Below are 21,463 nucleotides of genomic sequence, written 5' to 3' on the forward strand. Positions count from 1 at the left end.
TTCCTAGCCCTAAATATAAAAGTGACATGTCGAAAATAAAAAAGAAATGAAAGGAGGAAGACACTGGTCTCTTTCTCGGTTGGCTCACACTCATTGTGGAGAAGTGAGAACATAACAGCACAGAAGAAGAAAAAGTGCGTTAGTATTGTTGCGATGAGTACACAACAACAACAACAACAACAACCACAACAAGTGATTGATGAAGCGGTGCTGGACGACATTATCCGGCGACTCACGGAGGTCCGGTTGGCCCGACCAGGGAAGCAGGTTCAGCTCTCCGAATCTGAGATCAAGCAACTTTGCCTCGCTTCTAGAGATATCTTCCTTCAACAACCCAATTTGCTCGAACTCGAAGCCCCCATTAAGATTTGTGGTATTTCATAAATATTTTTAGTTTATATTTTTTTTTCTTTCTATTGCGTGCTACTGGGTATCCTTTATCTGTTACAAGTTTGTTCTTTTAGTTTCTAGGGTATGTTTTGTTGGTTACTAGGGAGTAGGAATAGAAGGAAATGTGGGTAACCCTCTTAGTTTTAGGATGTAAAAATTGTTGGGGTCTTGTGTAAAAAAGGTTTTGAAGTTTTTGTATGTCATTTTATAATTTCCACTATTATCTGCAATGCAAGTAATATTTCATGTTTATGCATGCTTTCTTTTGGAGTTTTCCCTTTTAGTTCTAGGGATATAAATTGCGGGGATTGTAAAATACCGGTCCTTGTTTTAAGTTATTCATCTCCAGTGCAAGTAGTATTTCAACCGTATTTCATGTTTTTGCTTCATCTTTAGTCATATTTTCCTCTGCCTTTTCATGTTGTGGATTGCTTATTGTTGATAAGTTTATTGGGTATCTATCGGGTTGAAATATCTCGCTTCTTTTGCAGGGGACATTCATGGACAGTACAGTGATTTGTTAAGGCTCTTTGAGTATGGTGGTTTACCTCCTAATGCTAATTACCTCTTTTTAGGAGACTATGTGGATCGTGGAAAGCAGAGCTTAGAAACCATATGTCTTTTGCTTTCCTATAAAATCAAATATCCTGAAAACTTTTTCCTCTTGAGAGGAAATCATGAGTGTGCTTCCATTAATAGAATATATGGATTTTATGATGAATGTAAGCGAAGGTTCAACGTTAGGCTTTGGAAAGCCTTTACAGATGGACGACATAATCCGGCGACTCACGGAGGTCCGATTGGCCCGACCCGGTAAACAGGTTCAACTCTCCGAATCCGAAATCAAACAACTTTGTCTTGCTTCTAGAGATATCTTCCTCCACCAACCTAATTTGCTTGAACTCGAAGCCCCCATTAAGATTTGTGGTATACCCATTTCTCATTTTTGTTTCATAATTGCTCTTAGGGTTTAAAATTTACATTTTTTTCTAATTGGATGGTGCTGTGTATCGTTTATTTGTTGCAAGTTTGTGATTTTAGTTTCTGGGTATCTTTTTTGGTTGCTAGGGGTAGAAGAAAATGTGGGCAACCCTCTTAGTTTTAGGGTTTTTAAATTGTTGGGTATTGTCAAAAAATTGTTTTTAAGCTTTTTGTGTGTCATTTTAACATTTCCACTTTCATCTGCAATGCAAGTAATATTTCATGTTTGCCATGCTTACCTTTGGCGTTTCCCCTTGTAGTATTTAGGGCTTACAAAATTGTGGAGGAGAGGATTGTGAAAAATTGTTTTTAATCTTATGTATGTAATTTTAACATTTCCACATTTATCTGCAATGCTAGTAATATTTCAACATTTTTCTTTTTTGCCCATGCGCCTTGGGCATTTCATGTTGTAGATTGCTGATTGCTGTTTAGTTTAGTTTATTTGGTGTTTGCCTGTACTCCTTTTTGGTACAGTTGAACTCTTTTTTCTGGGTGACAACCCAAACCACCTAAGACACGATTCTATAATCTTCTCTACAATAGGAGTTACCTCAACTTTCTCTATAATGCATTCATTCATAATCCTATATTGTCTAGCGTGTTCACTTATCCATTGCAACATTCTCGTTTATGCTATATTGAGTTTATTCTCTTGTTCACATTTTACCGCCAACATTCAGTCTCATGACATTGTAGGTCTTATAATCGTGGGTAAAATTTTCTTACGGCAAATCAAATCTGAGAAATTTTCAGGAATTTGTTTTAAGCTTGTCTAAATCGCTTTCTTTGTTTAACCTTTCCACTGATTTTGAAATACTGGTCCATATTTTAAGTTATTCATCTCCAATGCAGGTAGTATTTCAATGTTTTTATGTTTTTGCTTCATCTTTAGACATATTTTCCCTTGGCTTTTCGTGATCTGATTTGCTGATTATTGTTAAGCTTACTGTGTCTGTACTCTGGGTTGCCTGTACTCTTTTATTTCTGGTATGGTTGAAATATCTCTCTTCTTTTTCAGGGGACATTCATGGGCAGTACAGTGATTTGTTAAGGCTCTTTGAGTATGGTGGTTTACCTCCTAATGCTAATTACCTCTTTTTAGGAGACTATGTGGATCGTGGAAAGCAGAGCTTAGAAACCATATGTCTTTTGCTTTCCTATAAAATCAAATATCCTGAAAACTTTTTCCTCTTGAGAGGAAATCATGAGTGTGCTTCCATTAATAGAATATATGGATTTTATGATGAATGTAAGCGAAGGTTCAACGTTAGGCTTTGGAAAGCCTTTACAGATTGTTTTAACTGCCTTCCTGTGGCAGCCCTCATAGATGATAAAATATTGTGCATGCATGGTGGTCTTTCGCCTGAACTCACACACTTGGATGAAATCAGGAATCTGCCTCGTCCGGTTGCTATCCCAGACACTGGCTTGCTCTGTGATTTGCTTTGGTCGGATCCTGGTAGAGATGTGAAGGGTTGGGGCATGAATGACAGAGGAGTCTCCTTCACCTTTGGTCCTGATACGGTGGCTGAATTTTTGGCAAAGCATGGCTTGGACCTTGTTTGTCGTGCTCATCAGGTCACTATGTTTTCCGCCCCTTCTCACCCCTTTCAGTTTCTCTTCTCCAAGAAAATGGGTAAGCTTTTGGTGATTTTCTGGAAACTGACATTATAATTTTTTTCTATAGGTTGTAGAGGATGGGTATGAATTCTTCGCCGACCGGCAACTTGTTACGATATTTTCAGCTCCAAACTACTGTGGTGAATTTGACAACGCTGGTGCAATGATGAGCGTGGATGAAAACTTGATGTGCTCTTTCCAGATTCTCAAGCCTGCAGAGAAAAAAGCAAAGTTTGTGATGTCAAACAAAATGTGATGGTTGGAAGATCATCACTTTTCTTTCAACTATGGTCTGTTATTTATTTATTTTGTTTTTCATGGTATTATAAGATCATTGGTTGAACTTATATCCCTGAAACGTGCAGTATTGTTAATGTCAGATTTATGGTTTTTGTATTGGTACAATTCAGCTTTTCTTTTGCACAGTAGAGTGCATGTTTGTTTTCGTACAAAAGTTATGTATTTCTTTTCGACATGAAAAGGGGGATGTTTTGCTCATTTTTATGATGGGATTGTATTGATTACTTATACTAATTGTGCATGGTACTAACCGAGGATTGAACGATCATCAAATTATAGGTAAGATCTCCTTAATTATATTATGTGGTCTAATTGGCATTCCTGGATTTGGTTTTATCAACTAGTCATTCTTAAGAGAAATTCCTGTTAGTGTTATTCCTTCATTGATGGTGTCAAAGTTTTTTGTCTCAAAAGACTTTAGGAGCAGATTTCTGTTATGAATATCTGGTTAGATGACTCAATTCTTTGCTTGTAGAAATATGTATTATTTGATGAGAGATTTTGACATGGACAATTTATGGTAAGAACTAAGAGTGCTGTGTTTTTAAGTTTCAAACCAGCTAAACCACTCTTGACCGAATTAACATTCAAGACAGAAGTAGAATCGAAAGAAAATGCATAAAAAAGTCCTTGAAATCATGAGTCAAGGTTCACCATTCTCAATCACTAAACAGTTTATTGCATAGAGTTGAGGTTAGGTTTAGTTTTAAACGCCTAGAAAAAAAGATTTAGTTTTAGCTATAAATAGTATATCCCTTTCACTGCATGATAGCTTCTAGGATATAAGTTTTTTTGTAGATCCATTTTCTGTGTCTGGTCTGCCATACTATGAGTTATATACATTGGTTAGAATAATACATAAATGCTTTTCTAGGTAATTTTTCCGTTCTGATAGAAAGGTCACATATTTGAGCTTGCCTTGGAATCAATGGAATGTATGAGATTATTCATAATGGAAAGCTGGACAATGTCAACCAAAATTTCTTTTAGTTAACTAAACAAACTCTTACTGGTTGTTGCGATTCAATATTTCAATGCTTTCTTTACTCTGTAAACTTTCCTAGAAACATTACACAAATATAACATCACCTGTTGACATTTCGCAACTAAACAAACATAGTGATAATTGAGGCTGCTTTGTTCTGTGTTTTTTTTCTTCATAATATGCCTCATTAATTTCAGTTTCATTTGTTTGTGTAAGTAATACTTTTAGTTTTTTTTCTTCAAAATTCTCTGTATTCTGGAAAATAACTAGGTCAAAACTGAAGTATGTTTATTATGCATTTTTTTGTACCTAAAATCTTGGACTGTATAAGGTATTGGTTTTCTTTCTTAATATGATCTGGTCTGGCACTGCAGGAAATTTTTTAGTGATAAAAGAAACTGATATAATTGTTTTTTAATTTCTGTATTCATATCATACCATCCATGTGCTTAATCTGCATTTTCATCAGCTGCTGCATCATAGTTATTGACCTTCATCCTCTCCTTTTCCGTTTTCTCTGGTGCAGGTATGTTCACTGATTTGTCGGATTAAATTAAAATCAGATGATGATTTAGGTTGTCCGGTCTTTAGTTCTATCCATTCTGCGGTGACGACGAACAAGTTTAATTAATGCCTTATCCATCCCATCAGACTGTGAGCATAATGTACTATTTATAGGATATTAAGCACACCGCTGGATGGCCGTAAAGTGAAGGTTTTAATCTCTTTCTTCTTTAGTTTTCACAATTATTCTGCCTTCTGCAACACAATATGTACATATGTGTGTTGCAGATGAGCCTTGGAAATGACACCCTTTGCACTGAAAGCTCTTCATGGTATTAGACTATCAGCTACATTCATGGATCAGTTAAGCAGTTTGTATTGATGATTATTCTAGCCATTTTATTGAGATGGTAAAAGATGTCATTGATGGTATTTATTTATGGTTTTCTATTGGTTTGTTTTTTGTAATGTTAGATTAAGATCTTATGGTATTAAGAATGCAGAACTAATGATTTTATCTTGTTAAGAAACATCCACTTTGCTCTGTCTGCATTGAAGAGACATAAGTTAGACAGAGTTAGTTCGAATATCTGGTCGATAATGAAACTAAGTACCATTTTTTTTTATATTTACACAAACCTCCTTTAATTTATAAACGCATCTTACGATTAGTACACATTTAATGAAATGTCATAAAATACACCTTTTACAATTGAGCAAGGGCCTTCAATGCATATGTCGTGATAACTGTGGAATAAGTGTTTGCATTGCAATTTGAAGTCACGATCTGGTTGCGATCATATAAGGGAGACTTTGGAAGTGGTGGTCGCATGTTGAGGTTGCGGAGGAGGACGGGAGGAGGTCACAATGGAGGTCAAGGCGAAGGGCTAGATGACTCTCCTTTTCGATGTTCTTGTGTATTTACCATGTGTGAAGAGTGAAAGAGGAGGGCATTGCATATTTTGTTGATAAGGATGAATGTGAATGGGATTGTAGTTGCAGTAAGTTGAAGGAGGGGATTATGTTTTGTAAAATAATTCTTCCACTTAGGTGCAACGTGTAAGGGACCAAACTTGGTTTCTTCAAAGAAAAATAAAATATGACCAGTGGTATACGATACTAACTTCACATGCATGGAGTATAAATTAGTGCTATACCAAACTTGAAACAAATCAAGAGTTTCCCCCTCTGGATATCTTTAATCTAATAGGGATGAAACTCTCCTAGAGTGTGGATCACAGTATTAGGGATACCAACACTATAAGAGGGTTATGTAAAGAAGTAAATAACTAATGTTATATTGAAACACTACAAATTATAGAAATTTTGAAAATGTTGAATAAGGTAGTTACTTAATGAATTATAAAAGGAAAAATGATTAATTAATGTATTACAACAATTTTAAATCTTTAAACAACATTGTCATTTAGTTCCCTTATCAATGAATAATAAAACATGAAAACAAGCTTTACGCATTAAATAACTATTCAGACACTCTGGTGCTATTTTTCGTTATTAAATTCGTTTTGATTATATATAAGATGTGGAAAATGAAAAAGAAAAGGAAGGAAATAAAAGAGAATGGGTTCCTTCCCACCAAGGTAGTGAATAGTGATGTTTAATATCATATAAAAGGCGCTCACTTTGGATAACTCATTTTAGTTCAAATTTTCCATACTCTCAACCGTTACAGGGTGACTCATTTTCAAATCGGAATCGGAAATATTGCCACCGATTTCCCCAGGAAACTTCTTCTAAAACCGTCAAATACATTTCCGATTTAACAAGACCTTGTTTGGTAGTGAAACTTTCAGAAGCATTTTTTTGGAAAAGGTTTAGGGATCTGCCAATGGCGTTGTTGGCAGCAAGTGGTGGCGATACTGTGAAGCTTTTTGACGCTTCCGTCAAGCCTGGTGATCCTTGCACCCTCAGCTTCACCCCTTCCCATGGTTCTCAAGTCAATTCAGTGAAGTGGAACCATACCAGTGAGTTTCTCTCTTTCAGTTGCTTTCTAGGGTTTGCATTTCTACAAATTTTGCTACATTCAAAAAATCTAGCTATTTTGATTCTGTGTGTGTTTAGATTGTTTAATTTTGTATTCAAAATCGCTTATAATCAAAATTTTACTTGGAGCTTTTGGGAATAAAGTGATTTTTTAAGTAAAGATTAAGCTGAACAAAAAATGCACTACGACTATGTGACACTTGTTTTATTTTTGCCGAATTTGGTATTTTCCACAGATTTGGTTGTGGCCAGTGCTGGAGATGATAAGAAGATCACCTTGTGGCATAAGAACGGGAACAGCATGGGAACCATTCCTGTTGCTGGTACTGATACTGGAGATAGTATCGAGGTAATTTATGCTGTTAGGGTTGGAAATTTGGAATATGTAGTGTTTCATAGACAAAGTTAAACATCGGCTTGTTTTAGGATGTTTCAACTTTCAAGTGGTTGTAGTTAGAATATAAGACATGTTAGATGCAATGTTATAAACTTATAATCAACATAAATTTGCATGTGAAGACTCTTGGCATGAATTTACAGTACTATCAATAGAATTCAGTTCAAAGAATCTCCTATAACCTTCTGATAAATAGTCTTGAGCTTTGACTAAACCTTCTGTTGAAGTTGGCTCTTTCTGTTTTTGGGTTTTTGTGAGGATGCAACAGACAGGGAAGCCTCTTTTGTATAATATTTCGTTTCTTCTTTGGGGTATAAGTTCCAGCTTCTTCAGAGCCACAATAGAGAATAGTCAAAATTCCAATCTGGCTGTTGGGCCTTTCCTTGCAATTAGAGTTACTTTACTACATAAGAAAGTCCTATCTATTGGTTCATTTGCTGTAATTATATGATCACTCCTTGGTGTTAGTGGTTCTGATAGAAACACGGTTCCATCACAATCAAGCACTTTCTTTTTGTTCTTGTTGAGTTACTTCATGCTTTTGGCATCTTTGTTCAGGAGTCTATATCAGCTATAAGCTTCAGCAACAAGGCATCCAGATACATGTGTTCTGGAGGAAGTGGTCAAATTGTAAGGATATGGGATTTGCAGAGGAAACGCTGTATTAAATGGCTGAAGGGTCATACTAATACTGTAACAGGTGTGATGTACAATTGTAAAGATGAGCATTTGGCTTCTATCAGCCTTAGTGGGGACCTTATACTTCATAACCTTGCTTCTGGGGCTAGGGCTGCAGAACTCAAAGATCCTAATCAACAGGTTTTTCTTCTTTGTTGTAACTTCTCGGTGCCTGGCTTTGCTTCAGTCTGTGGACTAATCTGTTATCTTTGAAAATGTAAGACCAGATGTTGAGAGTTCTTGATTATTCTCGGGTTAGTCGTCACCTTCTAGTGACTGCTGGTGATGATGGGACAGTACATTTGTGGGATACAACTGGTCGTAGCCCTAAGGTATTCAATAGTATCATTTAATAATTATATTACATATGGTAGAACATTCTACAATTATGAATAACCATTTTACTTGGTTGATATTAGAAGCAATTAATTGATCTTCTCCATTCAAAATTGTAATAGAGAATTACTTATACTTCTAACATCTTTCTCTTATACTACCTTCATAATGAAATTGTTGCCAGTTTAATACCATTGTAGTTAAGATAATTATATCCTTCTGTAACAAGTTTTTCCTCTGGAGTTTTCATTTATATTTTTTTATTATTTCAAGTGGATCTTGAGTTGACGGTATTTATTTTCTGCTTCTTTTCCCTTTGTTTTTGAAAAATAGGTTTCATGGTTGAAGCAACATTCTGCACCAACTGCCGGTATAAGCTTCTCTCCATCCAATGACAAGGTTTCATTTTTCATAGCTTGTTTTAAGTTTATATACATACATACACATTACACAGTGAGACCACTTCATCCTACTATCAATAACCTTTTCTTTGAGTTAGGATAATTTTATTTTCTGACATCTTTCTCCCATTGGCAGATCATTGCTAGTGTGGGTCTTGACAAAAAACTATATACTTATGACTCTGGTTCTAGAAAACCATCATTTTGCATATCTTATGAAGCTCCTTTCTCTTCATTGGCCTTTAGAGATGATGGTTTGATGCTGGCTGCTGGAACTAGCAATGGTCATGTGGCATTCTACGATGTTCGTGGAAAACCAAAACCTTTCGTTGTTCTTCACGCTTATGGCAGTTCAGAAGTATGTATTGCCTCATCTACAATGCTTTGTCTTGATTTGCATGGTTTAATGTATTCCCTGCCACTTGGTTACCATTTAGTATTTGTCTGAGCTGACAAGGTGGACTAATGGATGTAGCAGCACTTGCGTACTTGCTTGTTTTATCTTGTAATTTGCATCTAGGCCTAACGTGGAATTATGAAACTTCACAAGCTACTTTAAGCTTCCCAGTTGCTTAAAGTTGGAATTATAAGATTTTGAAGATCGGTTCACTTTTGGTTCTTTTGTTTCCAATGCTTTCTTAGTAATCTCTTGATGTTTTATTAATGTGTGAGCAAGCTACCTTATTTATGTTTGACAACCTATATGCATGATATGTCAATTTATGAAGTTCTCTAGCTATAATGAGTTAAATACAGATATGTTCTAAGAAATTGTTCTTTGAGTCTATTATGAATTTATGATCAACAGCTAATACTTGTTTTCCTAATTTTTCCTATTTCAGTAACGCTACACAAGTGTTTACTCCTCCACAAATCTTTGTTAATTGAGTCTTTTTTTCTTCATGTTCTTAATTTTTTATTGCTTTAAAAGCTTATTATGCAATAATATGGTTTTTCAAATTAGTTGAGGTCAGTGGGTCATATCATCATAGAGATTTCTTGTTCTATTACATCATTTTGCCAACTGCTTTGTATGTAGTTGAAGGTGTTCCTATGTCATCAGTCATTCAAGAATACTATAAAATGATTTTTTTTAATAAAACAATCAGCACTCTGATTTATGTTTGTAAACCTAATATCCTTTTTTTACTCTAAATTATCTTGGCATGCAACAGGCTGTTACTAGCTTATGCTGGCAAAGATCAAAACCTGTTATTGTTAATGAAAGGAATTGCACTCCTGAGACTGCTCTTGTGGGGGATGCAGTTGAAGATTCAATCCTTATGCCTGATCCTTTACCTTCAGCAACTTCTTCAAGTGTTTCCCTATTTACATCAGTGTCCACTATTAGGAATCCTGATCTATTGGGTGCCTCCTTTGGAGCATCTTCACATACCACTTCCAACAGTGAATTTTCACCGACCTTACTAAATGTGTCTGCTGGAGAGGAAACACCGCATCGAAACTCTTTATGGACAGCTGGAACGCTGTCAAGGTTGCGCGCTCAAAGTTCTAGTTATAACTTCAAGGATGACATGGATTTATTCTCCCCTCTTGTGGATGTTCAGCCATTTACACCCTCATTATGGGATCAAAATGGAACAAAGAAGGATGGTATGTTTGCAGATAGAAAATCTCCGATGACATTGTTTCCATCGTCTAGTCGGAGATTTCCCAATTCAGAGGAAGGAAGCATTGATCACCCAGTATTAGAATGGAAATCTGGCTCAATCGCCAAGCAGGTTCTTTTTCCCCATGGCCCTTATTTTGAATTTAGCTTCTCTGAAATGCAAAATCATACCTTCAATTTAAAGCTCAAGTTCTATATCCTGCCATCCATGCAAGCTACTTAAACAGTGTTGCCCCTGAATTCCCTAATTCACAATGGGATGAGAATTTGGTTGTCAATAAAAGCTTTATAATTGGAATTCTTTAAATAGAAATATAATTTTCTTTATCCCCCTCCTCTTATGAAACACCTAGTCAACCAAGAATGCCCTAACTGTTGGTTGTGTTGTTTTTGCTTTAATTGTCCTAGATCTTTTTTGCACCACCTATGTAAGTCTTGTCTTTCTTTTGATGGTTTATGCTTCTTCGAAATTCCTAGCAAAACATTGAAATTCTTTGAGCTTGAGTATATCTTGTTAGCAGACTTTACTTCATGCATTTGGTTTAACTGAGTTTCAGGGAAGAAATTGTTTTATTCATTGATCCATCAAGTCGCCGTGAAGGGTTCCATGTTTAATATTCAGCTTGTTTGTTTTGAATTCTTTATTGTATCTGCTCTGGGAAGTTCCATTTGTCATTTCTTTTCTACCAGGTAAATTATCCTATTTTGTGTGTGATTATATTGTGCACTAAGTTACTTACATAATGCAGGATATAACTTCCTTTCCACTTGTGGGATCGACTCCTCTTCCATCTTCAAAGAATGAAGATTCTTCCATAACTCCCCCAGAAGCTTGGGGTGGTGACAAGCTATCCGAGAAATATAATTTCTCACGCCAGACTGTCAATGCACCATCTCATTATGGGATTTTGGCTTCTGGTGGCCAAACAGCAGGATCAATGTTTTCTGGACTGCAGGATACATCCTTATCAATGGGTATCGGTTCCTATACAGGTTCAAGCCTAAGTTATGCCAATTTATGTTCCAAGGATATTTCTACAAGCCAAGAGACTTCATTGGGATTTTCTGATCACTTGCTCTCTACTTCATCTTTGTCCATTAATACAAAAACAAGTATCGGACAGGCAAATATTGATTCCCCAAGAATGACACCTTTTCCTCGAAGATTTTCTACTTATGTGGAAAGAATCAGCACTGCATCTGCCTTCGGTGATGGAGTATCCCTTTCAGTCAGTTCACCTAAGATAAAGAAATATGGAGCCGAAATCAGAGAAGAACTTCTAAATAGCTTGCTGTCAAAGCCTGATATTTCTGCTCCAATTGAATCGAGCTCTCTACCACTAACAAATGTATGTTAATATATACAAATGATTGAGATCTGATGATTGCCTTGCATTGCATATATTGTTTGCTTTTGGAGGAGAGTGGAACATTTTTCTCTTCTCCATCACCCTAGATACTTCCACTACTGTGCTTCAGACATCATAGTGGAGTACAGGCCATGTATGGGTCTAGTTAATAATAATATAGTGTGTTTTAGTTTTGTGTTAATGCAAATTAGTTGTAGAATCCATTGTAATAAGCTTTTTTTTCTTTTTCCATAGAATCTGCTGTCTGTTAATACATACATTTGTGTTAGTTGCTATAGTTTCCTTATGTTGTTTATTGATTTGTGAAATTTATGATAGGGAGTAATTTCACAACACAAAGCATCTCAGTCAGATGCACAACAAGGATCTTCATTTACCCTTCAGCTTTTTCAGCGGACCCTGGAAGAAACCCTAGATTCATTTCAGAAGTTCATACACGAGGACATGAGAAACCTTCATATTGAAATTTTAAGACAGTTTCATCTGCAAGAGGTGTGCATCTACAATTATTGTTGATTTCAATTTTTAAAATTCTTTTCTAATCAACTATCACATGGAACAGATGGAAATGTCAACTGCGATGAAATCTGTTCTGGAAAACCAAGCTGAGATGATAAATGAAGTGAAGTCTCTTCGTAAGGAAAACCAGCAGCTCAGACAAATGCTTTGATTGAGGTGAATATTCGGTTGCAACATATTTTATTGTTATTTGCAAAGTGTTTTTCTCCTATTTGTGGAACATGTTGGTTTCTTTTACAAACTGGGAATTAGTCTTTGGCCTGTTATAGGCACCTTGATTGTGGCTTCCCTTTTAGAGGCTGGCGGTTGAAAAAAATATCATGAGAGAATTTCCTGTTACTGGAATACATCTTTGAAAATGTACAGAGATGATAATTTTCCGATTATGGACTTGTTGGTTGATCTGATCTATATCTGCCAGATTTTCAGTCCTTGGCATGGAACACCCTCTTAACTCTTTGCAGTAGTAGCAGCTCATATTGATGAGCATCCACCTGAGCTACTGTTTTAGTTGTTATTATTTTGGGACATTGCTTAATGTTTGCCTTTATGTCAAAGAGACAAAGAGCCTCAACTCAAGTGCATAATTGATTTTGGAATTTTAGTCATCACTGTATATTTTGAAATATTATGTATTATTATACATACCAAATCAGATTCACATGCATGATAAGATGAATTCACATGTCAAACCTCAAAAACCGCTGTAGGAATGCACGTCTCGTCATATACAGTTTTTTAGTAAAAAATATTGTTGTTCCAAAATGAGTTGAAGCTATTTTCTATTTCTTTTGAAAAATACTGAATTTATGAAGTATTAAAGAGGTGTTTGCTTATGATTATCTTTGAGAAAAGAGTTAATAACAGTAAGTACTGGACAAGTGTTGAAAAGAGTATTCCATGGTGATATTGGAAGGCAAACGAGTGTAAATTAAATGGACATGGCACATGCCCATTTTGCTCGAGTCACATGTCAAAGTTAAACTCCTTGATAAATTATGCAAGTCTGCATGGAAATAATACTAAGCAAATAATTAGAGTTGGAATATCCAAACACTCATAAAAAATCTTGTAAATAGTGAAAGAATTAATTTCAATACATCAACTCGGCCACCTAACGCGTAGTTTGTTAATACATGAACCTAAACATTCTTAAATTGTTTGATTCTTTCGACATGAACCAGATAATTGTTATCCAAATAGGAGGATCTGATCATGATAACAATCACTTGTCTGGGTGGTGTAGTCGGTTATCACGCTAGTCTCACACACTAGAGGTCCCCGGTTCGAACCCGGGCTCAGACATTTTGTGAATTTCGTTGTATATTTTTCTTTTCGCATGATGCTGAAATGGGCTCACTTTGGTGTATACCATCACAGCCCAATCCATATCCACGTGATTTGCGCGTTGAAAGGCTGAACGGGTTCACAATTTCACATGCTGGATGCTGCTCGAGCCTCGTTGGAAAGTAAACGTGAAAAATCAAATAATACTTAAAATTAAATTAAAAAGAAAAAAGAAAAGTGAAAAGGTGTGCGTGTGTACCCGTCGATTAATTGATTAATAAAATTTTGATGTGGGATCTAGAATCCTTTGTTACAGTCGAGAGAGAAGGATTCTTCTTCTATCTAGGGTTCCTGAATCCGATTCTGATTCTCAAAATTTTCAATGCGATTTTGAGATTCAACTATCAATTGTTTCAATTCGATGGAGGAATCTTACACTGGCCTCCCCACTAGCCATTTACTCGGTTCAGTTCCTGTGAGTTTTTCCATTTGTTACTTCCTTCATAATAATTGATCTCTTGCTTCTTCGATTGCCTTTCTCTTTTAATTAACCGTTTCTAATTTTCTTTGGTTCTGTTATTGTTCTGATTTGTTCACAGGCTGTGGTAGCTGAAGAAAATAATGCCACAAGACATGAAGGTAAGGAGTCAATGCTGTTCAATTTCTGTTTCGTGTTTTGAAACGTTTATTCTTTCGAATTTTGGAAGTTTCATTCCTAATAAAAGATTTGGTTAGGAATCAATGTGAATGTAGTTCCGGATGCAAATATGGAAATATTCCCTCCCAACAATGGCGGAGGAGGAGGTAGAGGACGCGGCGGAGGCGGAGGAGGTTATCAAACTCTTGGAAGTCCAACTCCTGGTATGTTATATCAACGTTTTCGTGTTTGACTTTGAGATGGTTTTTTTTATTTTCTGATCTTTTTTTTTTCTTTTTATAATTTCACAATATTTTTGTAGCCTAAAGCTGTTTCCTGATGACAATTAGTAATTTAGTATACACTTTATAAGGAATTGATGATTGATGAGTTGTGGAGAGAAGATTTTTACTTGTTTTGTTTTTGCTATTTTAGAAATTGCAAACTTAATTAGAGCTTCCAAGCAGATTCTTTCCCTCTTTACATGATAATCTTCGCAAATGTGTTATTATATCCGCCACACAGTAAACTGCCACCTTCTAATTAAATTCTCGAATTGTGTTTTACTCTTTGGCCCTGGTTGATTCTACCATGGGCCATCATCTAATTAAGTTCTCATATTGTTTTTTATTTTTTGGGGCGAAAGTTCTCATATTTATTTCGTCCTGAACTATCCTCTAATTTTAGAATCAAAATAACATGAACTATAGTTCTTTAATCGCTTTGATATGTTTCTACTTCAATCTCATATATACTCATTAGTTGTTTGCATACTCCTCCCAACTGTGGAGGAATACTTCATGAGTGGCATTTACACTCTGCTAGTGTTTGTACAAATCAATATAATGCCATATGCAAACACCCAAAAAATTTCTAATTATAGCTCTATTTAATTAATAATTGCATATCTTAGTTGAAATGGTTCCAGCAGTTAACCTAATTATTTTCTGGTTTTTAACTGATCTTCAGTTGCTTCAGTAATCAGAGTAGAGAACACCTGCTATTTGTATTTTCATTGTCATTTGCTGCTTGAATATGCCATTTATTAATCTCTGGTTTATTCGTCCTTGTAGACACTTTTGAACAACAGCCAACAAACAACTGGAGAGGAGTCTTTAATGTCTCATCTTACACACAGTATTTCAATATAGACACAGATGTTGTCGTAACCAGATTATTAAGTTCCTTGAATCCAGTTGGTGGAGACTTTTTCAGCAAGATAGATGCTAACCCTGATTTGTATGTTGTACACTTACGCTTACTTACTTTTGTGTTGTTATACATCAAAACAGAGATACAGATTTGGATTACATGTCAAAATTGAGCCTTGCTTTCTCCTATATCCTCCTAACACTGAATAAAAACAATTATTAAATGAAAAGGTAAATACAGTATCATTTTGGAAATATAAGCAGCATTCAAAATTTTCTATCTAGTAATTGAGGTTTTTTAGGAGTATGAATTTGGAGGATTTACAATTATTCATCAAAATGTGGTCTATGGAATAAAAATTTAATTGAAATGAACTGTTACCATGACCTTTATACAGAAACACCTCTTGTTTACTTCTCGCCCTCTCTATCTTCTTTTCTATAGATATCTAAGTCAAGGTATGTAGGACATTTTCTGAATTTGTTCCATATTTTCAGCATCCTGTCCCAAAAGCATAATTACGCATATCAAATGAGTATTGAATACTAATAGTGTGATTATTTTCTGTTATTATAGATATGGACTTATATGGATCTCAACAACATTGGTTTTTGTGCTTGCATCACTTGGAAATCTTGCAACATACCTGATGCAAAAACATGCAGATAGTAGTATCGCTTGGAGCTTTGATGTTAGCTATGTGAATATGGCTGCATGCTCTATCTATGGCTATGCAATCGTGGTCCCGTTGGCATACTATTTCTTCCTCCAGTATATGGGTTCAAATGCTAGCCTTATAAGGTTTTGGTGCATGTGGGGATATTCTCTCACCATTTTCATTATCTCCTCTGTAAGTTTCTGCTTTGTCCAATGTGGTAAACTATGTAATTATCACACTAAAAATAGTACTGCTGTGCATATATCTATTTTCATTTTAAACTACATCCTTTGTGGGGAAAGTGGGTCTGAAGGAAGAAATTGGCAGGGAGGAACACTTCTTTAACATAGTAAGGGTCTCCATCACAGGTAAAAGGGCCTTTGGGTTCAAACTCACATGCAGTACCACTATAGAGCAAAGGCTCAGGTGGTAATAAGATTGCAAAGCAGGGACCGGGGTCCAATGAGTTTTTTTTTTATGTTGATGATTTATATTTAAGCTACAAAATTTTATCAGGTTTATAGAAAATTGTATCAGCTTGCTAATTATGCTGTATTGAAGATAATATTTTATTATTAAGATAATTTTGTATTGGCTTTCATGTTACCATCTATCTAATTCATATATATTTCTTGGGAAACTTTCAGTTTCTGTTGATGATTCCATTTGAGTTTCTTCGGTGGACTATAATAATCGCTACCGGTGCTTCCTCAGCTAGCTTTGTTGCCCTAAACCTGAGGTCCTACATTGAAGGCAATGATCTATCAGTGGCTATAGTTGCCGCATTTTTATTGCAAATAGCTTTGGCAGTCTTCATCAAGGTTTGGTTCTTTGTGTAGAGCAGAATGCATTGCAGTACAAATAAGACCGAGTCGCTATCAGCGGTAGCTAAACCTTAAGATGAAAGTGGAATTATCGGCAGCAACGGTTGGTTTGTGTTTTTTGGCTTTTTATAATGGAATAGATAGTTAAAGAGAGAGTAGTGCGATTGTTAGTGCTTTCTGTATCAGCTTTTCTTTTTTTGTCAAGAGCCTTGTGGAAGACCAACATTTTGGAAGGAGAACAGTGATTGATGTAGCATTTGTCTCTTGAGTGTTTCAGCTTCTTTGCATGTTTGCGTAAATATACTACCTCGATCAAATTTGTATTTTTTGTATCCTTAATTGAAAATCCAAGCAGCTGTTTCATAGGCCAGGGCAACTTCCTCTACTTGTATCAATCTGATCTCTCATTTCACCTTTTTTAAAGTGATATATTATGTTATTGCATGTGGTTATCGGATTTCAAATGGCTCTAATTTGCAGTCTTTCAGGATGAGGGTTGATTATCTTGAATTTGAGAAATTCTAATCTGACTGTGTTAAATCTAATTAAACGGAATAGCCGAGAGTGAACTGGATCATTCAAATAAAATATAAAAAATTGAACATTATTATAATGTTTTTTTTTATTCAGTCCAAAAAAATATGAAGATGTATTACTTTAATATAATTGTACATAATTATTTCGTTATATATACTTATTAAATCTATATAGGATTTCTTCTGGTTTAATATTCAGCTCGGATTTTATAATAGTGCTTGGATATTATAATATTGCCTACTTCAGTAGTTCTGCAATAAGGGTGTAACAGTTTGTAGCAATGGGACACCCAAAAAATGCTCGAATTTTTTTCTTACAATTTTTGTTTCCTTCTATATAGTTTCTGCAACAATCAACAATTTTTCACAAGTTCACGAAATTATCTTTGAACAGCCCCTAAAATTTCTTAATAGCAAACCAATTTGTTCAATTCTTGGCACAGTATAAAGCTTATTTTATGACCGATTACCAAAGGATGTATAATTGGTAGGTAGGAAGCATACATCATCCAAATGTCGGATTCAAACCTGGCAGAGAGATGTGGTCAGTACTAGATTGTTTGTAACAGCTCCATGATATCATCATGTACCAACTAACCATATTCATATTAGAATGCCTCATTTGGCAAGTATGACAGGAGATGAACAAATAATTAAGAATTTATTTCTATACTTACACTTAAAAATACACAACTTTTGCACAAAATACCAAATTTATGCCCTTTAACTTGCAATGGCATCACTCCTTCTAAACGACAAACTGACTTGTATACTGTAAAAAGGGATTGAATGAAGAAAAATAATTAAAACAAACATACTCCAGACTCGATAAATTACGACCTCCTCCTCGCTGCCACCAATTTGAACAACATTAACATCACATGACTATCTCAGGCTTCAGAATATTTGACTTGATCTCCTTGTGAGGCAAAACCACACCACCATTGCTGTAAATTTCATCACATACATGGACATCTTCTCCAAGGATAGTCATATTCTCTACACGAGCCCATTGTCCAACAGTAGAATGCCAACCAATAATACTGCTGGAAATGCAAGCATGCTTTTTAATCCGGGCTCCTCGCATTACTGTGCAGCGCGAGAGCCTAACTCCAGCTTCAACAATACAGCCAGGTCCAATAGCAACATCAGGTCCAATGAGACATCCCTCACCAATTTTGGCAGTCTCATCCACAATGACATTCCCAACAATGTGAGTGCCACTGGCCAACTTAGGAGATGACCTTTTCTTTAATGAGTCTAAGTAGAGTCTCAGGCCAGTAATATAGTCCCTTGGTTGTCCAATGTCCATCCAGAATCCAGGCAGAACCATTGCATATAGCTTTTTCTCTGCTGCAATCTTTGGGAAAACCTCTTTCTCAATAGAAGTGGGTCTCAGTTCAATTCGATCCAAAACAGAAGGGTTCAAGAGGTAGATTCCAGCATTGATTTTGTTACCAACAAACAGCTTCGGCTTTTCCACAAATTTCTCAACCTGCCCTGTAGCTTCCTCCGTCACAACCACACCATATTTCGATGGCTCATCAACCTACACATTTAGAGGGAAATGATAAATTCAATGCTCTGATTTGTTTGTATAGTCTACATGATAGCAATGGATATTTTTTTGGTCAATTATGTTACCTTTGTCACCATTATAGAAGCCTCTCCTCCATGGGATTTGTGGAACTCGATCATTTCTTTCAGTGGGTACTCGCTGATGACGTCACTGTTGAGAACAAAAAATGGCTCTCCAGACTCATCTATCAGCTTATCCCTGGCAAGGGCCAGGGGCCCAGCAGTTCCCAGTGGTTCAGTTTCTTGTGAACAAGTGATCTTGATGCCAAGCTTTTCTTCAAAATCCTTCAAGAAATTCAACATAACCTGCAGTAGGAAGTTAAAACAAATCAAAATAAAGAGACTTCATCCATATATGTCTCTTTAAGCATTGCATAAAAAGAGTTGTAATCAGGGCCAAGATTCTTACCTCTGGTTGGTAATTAATAGCTAGTACGACTTCAGTAACTCCAATGGCCTTAAGAGCCTCAATCTGGAAAAAAAGTCAAATTAAAAGTATATGAGTATGATAGTTATCAAGCCAATTTTTAATGAAAATAGACTTTAAGATGCACCTGAAGACATACTCATGCACACACGTAAAAAAAGTTGTTTTTTTTTCTTATCATATATCTAGAATATCCAAATCAGAGAAGTCTTCTTATTTTTCAAAACTTGACAAGTCCATGTTATCAAGAATAAATACGTCAGATATTGTGGAAAGAAGGAATTCAACAAGAAAACCTGTCCCTAATTTACATATTTAAAATAACAGATGTAATAGTTCTAGAAAATAAATTTAAAATAGCTTTACCTGATGAAGAATCATTGGCTTGTTAGCAAAATCAACAAGAGGCTTAGGGAAACTGAGTGTCAATGGCCTCAACCTTGTCCCAAACCCTCCGACCAGGATCAATGCCTTCATGGTAATATGCCCTTTGATTTTCCTGTAAATTTATAAATTTAGAAGTAGATCAATAAAGTTCAACAGGTAACAACGTCTGAAATATCAACCAGATAGGTTCCACCCAGTCCTATAAATAACGATGCAAGGAAAGAAAGAACTTGCACATAACGATTAAATGAACAACTGGCAGATAACTTCATACGGAGCTGTTATGAGTTCTGTTGAGCTTGACACGACCCAGTTATGTGTCGTTAGACACAAGCTAGAAAGGAAAGTAAAAAACACACGAAAGGTTGCATTCTGAAGTAGTGTTTAATAAGAACAACAAAATGGTTACATTCTGTAGTAGGTCTCTCCATAAATGTTATCAAATGTACGTGAGATTCACATTGCATGGTAAACATTTTTGTATTCTACATTGAACAGGAGGTTTAAAATATGCATCTATGCAATTCTCAAGATGGAATATAGCTTTTATTAAAAGGAATTCTGCTTTCAAATCCTTCAAAATAAAGCACATTGCTTTGATTCAACAAAGGAGAACCAAATCAGTCAACATATAGATATGAGGTTGGCTATCATGGAATAGAGTGAGCTTAATTTCCAATCAGTCTTCTTTTTTTTACAATCTAAATGGCTTACTCTACTCTGCCAACAAAATCTAAAACCAAAAAAGTTAAGAACTTACTTGATTAAAGGAAAAAATAAATCAAAAAATGCAGTGACATGGTATGAATTGGATATAGCAAGTAAAATTGAATCATTTGACACATTAATATTGTACTCGCCACAGTAGTTTATTTATCCATCTGAAACTACCTATTTTTGTGCAAATGAAAAATCTTCAAACATTACTATTTATTCTTCTTAAGCTGCAGTTTAGATCAGAAATTTACCAGATTCATGAAAAATGGAAGTGAAAACAGATGATAGATAAATGAATCAAACACAAAAAGCGTCAACAGATAAAAAAAACAAGAGATCTGAATAAAGTTATTAACAGAAATTGAAATTAGATAAAAAAATCCAAACATCCGAAATAAATAGCGAAATCTGAGCAAAACAAATGAACGTTGTGATTATATAATCAAAATTCGCGAATTCAGAATAAAAACAAAAGTAGAACGACATTGTTAGAATGAGAATGATCTTAACACAAATAAACGGTTGACGATCCGAAAATGGAGAATTAAATTACCTTGATAATTTATATATTTAGATCTGTGTCGAGAAACAGAAGAAACAGAATAGAGTCTGACGCTTGAACCTCAACGCGGACCGAGTCAACGCACCGAGTCCGAGTGAGTGGATCTAGAACCAGGTGAAGAAGATAATGATTGAGTATATATGGCAATATTCAATCTGCGTGGGTTCCTTATATACCCATTTTTTCATTTCTCATTTTGATTTAATTATTTTTATTTTAATATTTGTTTCCGTGTATTTGAAAAGATTAATAATTCATCAATTTGTTTTCTGTGGGCGAGTGTGTACTATGAATTATTATTGTTATTAAGAAGCGTCGGTGGCTTCTTCGTTGTTCCAGATTTTGGCCACGTCACTTCCTTGCTTTCTCGTTTTTCTGCTACTTTACGGTTACTTGCATCTTCTGTACTAATTTTTATCTTTACTTTTTTAGTATTATCAGATATCGATGTAGTTAATTAATCTTTTTTTGGTGTGTTGTATATTAATATCTTCTCAATAAATATTGTTTTTATGAATTAAATTTTTAATATTTTTTATCCTCTTAAGGATTTAATAAGTCCTATATTGTTTTCCTATTT

The 21,463-nt window shown here is 35.3% G+C and overlaps 4 protein-coding genes and 1 non-coding gene across 6 annotated transcripts; 4 read left to right on the forward strand and 1 right to left on the reverse strand.

Annotated features, from left to right (window-relative positions):
* On the forward strand, positions 23–5,301 carry LOC109360288 (serine/threonine-protein phosphatase PP1 isozyme 4-like). Its single transcript, XM_019605067.1, has 5 exons — positions 23–373; positions 882–1,122; positions 2,634–2,952; positions 3,062–3,284; positions 4,806–5,301. Exons 1-4 carry the CDS (start codon positions 154–156, stop codon positions 3,248–3,250), a joined length of 969 nt encoding a protein of 322 aa, XP_019460612.1. The 5' UTR covers positions 23–153; the 3' UTR covers positions 3,251–3,284; positions 4,806–5,301.
* On the forward strand, positions 6,346–12,548 carry LOC109360286 (protein NEDD1-like). The gene is made up of 10 exons (XM_019605064.1): positions 6,346–6,768; positions 7,024–7,136; positions 7,743–8,003; positions 8,090–8,194; positions 8,532–8,597; positions 8,736–8,957; positions 9,775–10,341; positions 10,979–11,578; positions 11,918–12,091; positions 12,162–12,548. The coding sequence occupies exons 1-10, from the start codon at positions 6,633–6,635 to the stop codon at positions 12,267–12,269; spliced, it is 2,352 nt and encodes a 783-aa protein (XP_019460609.1). The 5' UTR covers positions 6,346–6,632; the 3' UTR covers positions 12,270–12,548.
* Positions 13,350–13,423, forward strand: TRNAV-CAC. The gene has a single exon. It is a non-coding gene; the product is annotated as a tRNA-Val (tRNA).
* LOC109360289 (protein YIPF1 homolog) lies at positions 13,668–17,056 on the forward strand. Its single transcript, XM_019605068.1, has 6 exons — positions 13,668–13,880; positions 14,005–14,044; positions 14,141–14,266; positions 15,116–15,281; positions 15,771–16,044; positions 16,500–17,056. Exons 1-6 carry the CDS (start codon positions 13,827–13,829, stop codon positions 16,689–16,691), a joined length of 852 nt encoding a protein of 283 aa, XP_019460613.1. The 5' UTR covers positions 13,668–13,826; the 3' UTR covers positions 16,692–17,056.
* On the reverse strand, positions 17,850–21,032 carry LOC109360287 (mannose-1-phosphate guanylyltransferase 1). Of its 2 annotated transcripts, XM_019605065.1 has the most exons (5): positions 20,875–21,032; positions 19,584–19,716; positions 19,200–19,262; positions 18,857–19,096; positions 17,850–18,761 (listed from the first exon to the last, which is right to left on the reverse strand). In XM_019605065.1, the coding sequence occupies exons 2-5, from the start codon at positions 19,692–19,694 to the stop codon at positions 18,090–18,092; spliced, it is 1,086 nt and encodes a 361-aa protein (XP_019460610.1). In that variant the 5' UTR covers positions 19,695–19,716; positions 20,875–21,032; the 3' UTR covers positions 17,850–18,089. The 2 variants fall into 2 exon arrangements, with proteins under 2 accessions (XP_019460610.1, XP_019460611.1); XM_019605066.1 differs by lacking the exon at positions 20,875–21,032 and having other exon boundaries at positions 19,584–19,742.

This window comes from Lupinus angustifolius, chromosome LG11 (assembly GCF_001865875.1).
Source record: "Lupinus angustifolius cultivar Tanjil chromosome LG11, LupAngTanjil_v1.0, whole genome shotgun sequence".
Lineage (NCBI taxonomy): Eukaryota > Viridiplantae > Streptophyta > Magnoliopsida > Fabales > Fabaceae > Lupinus > Lupinus angustifolius.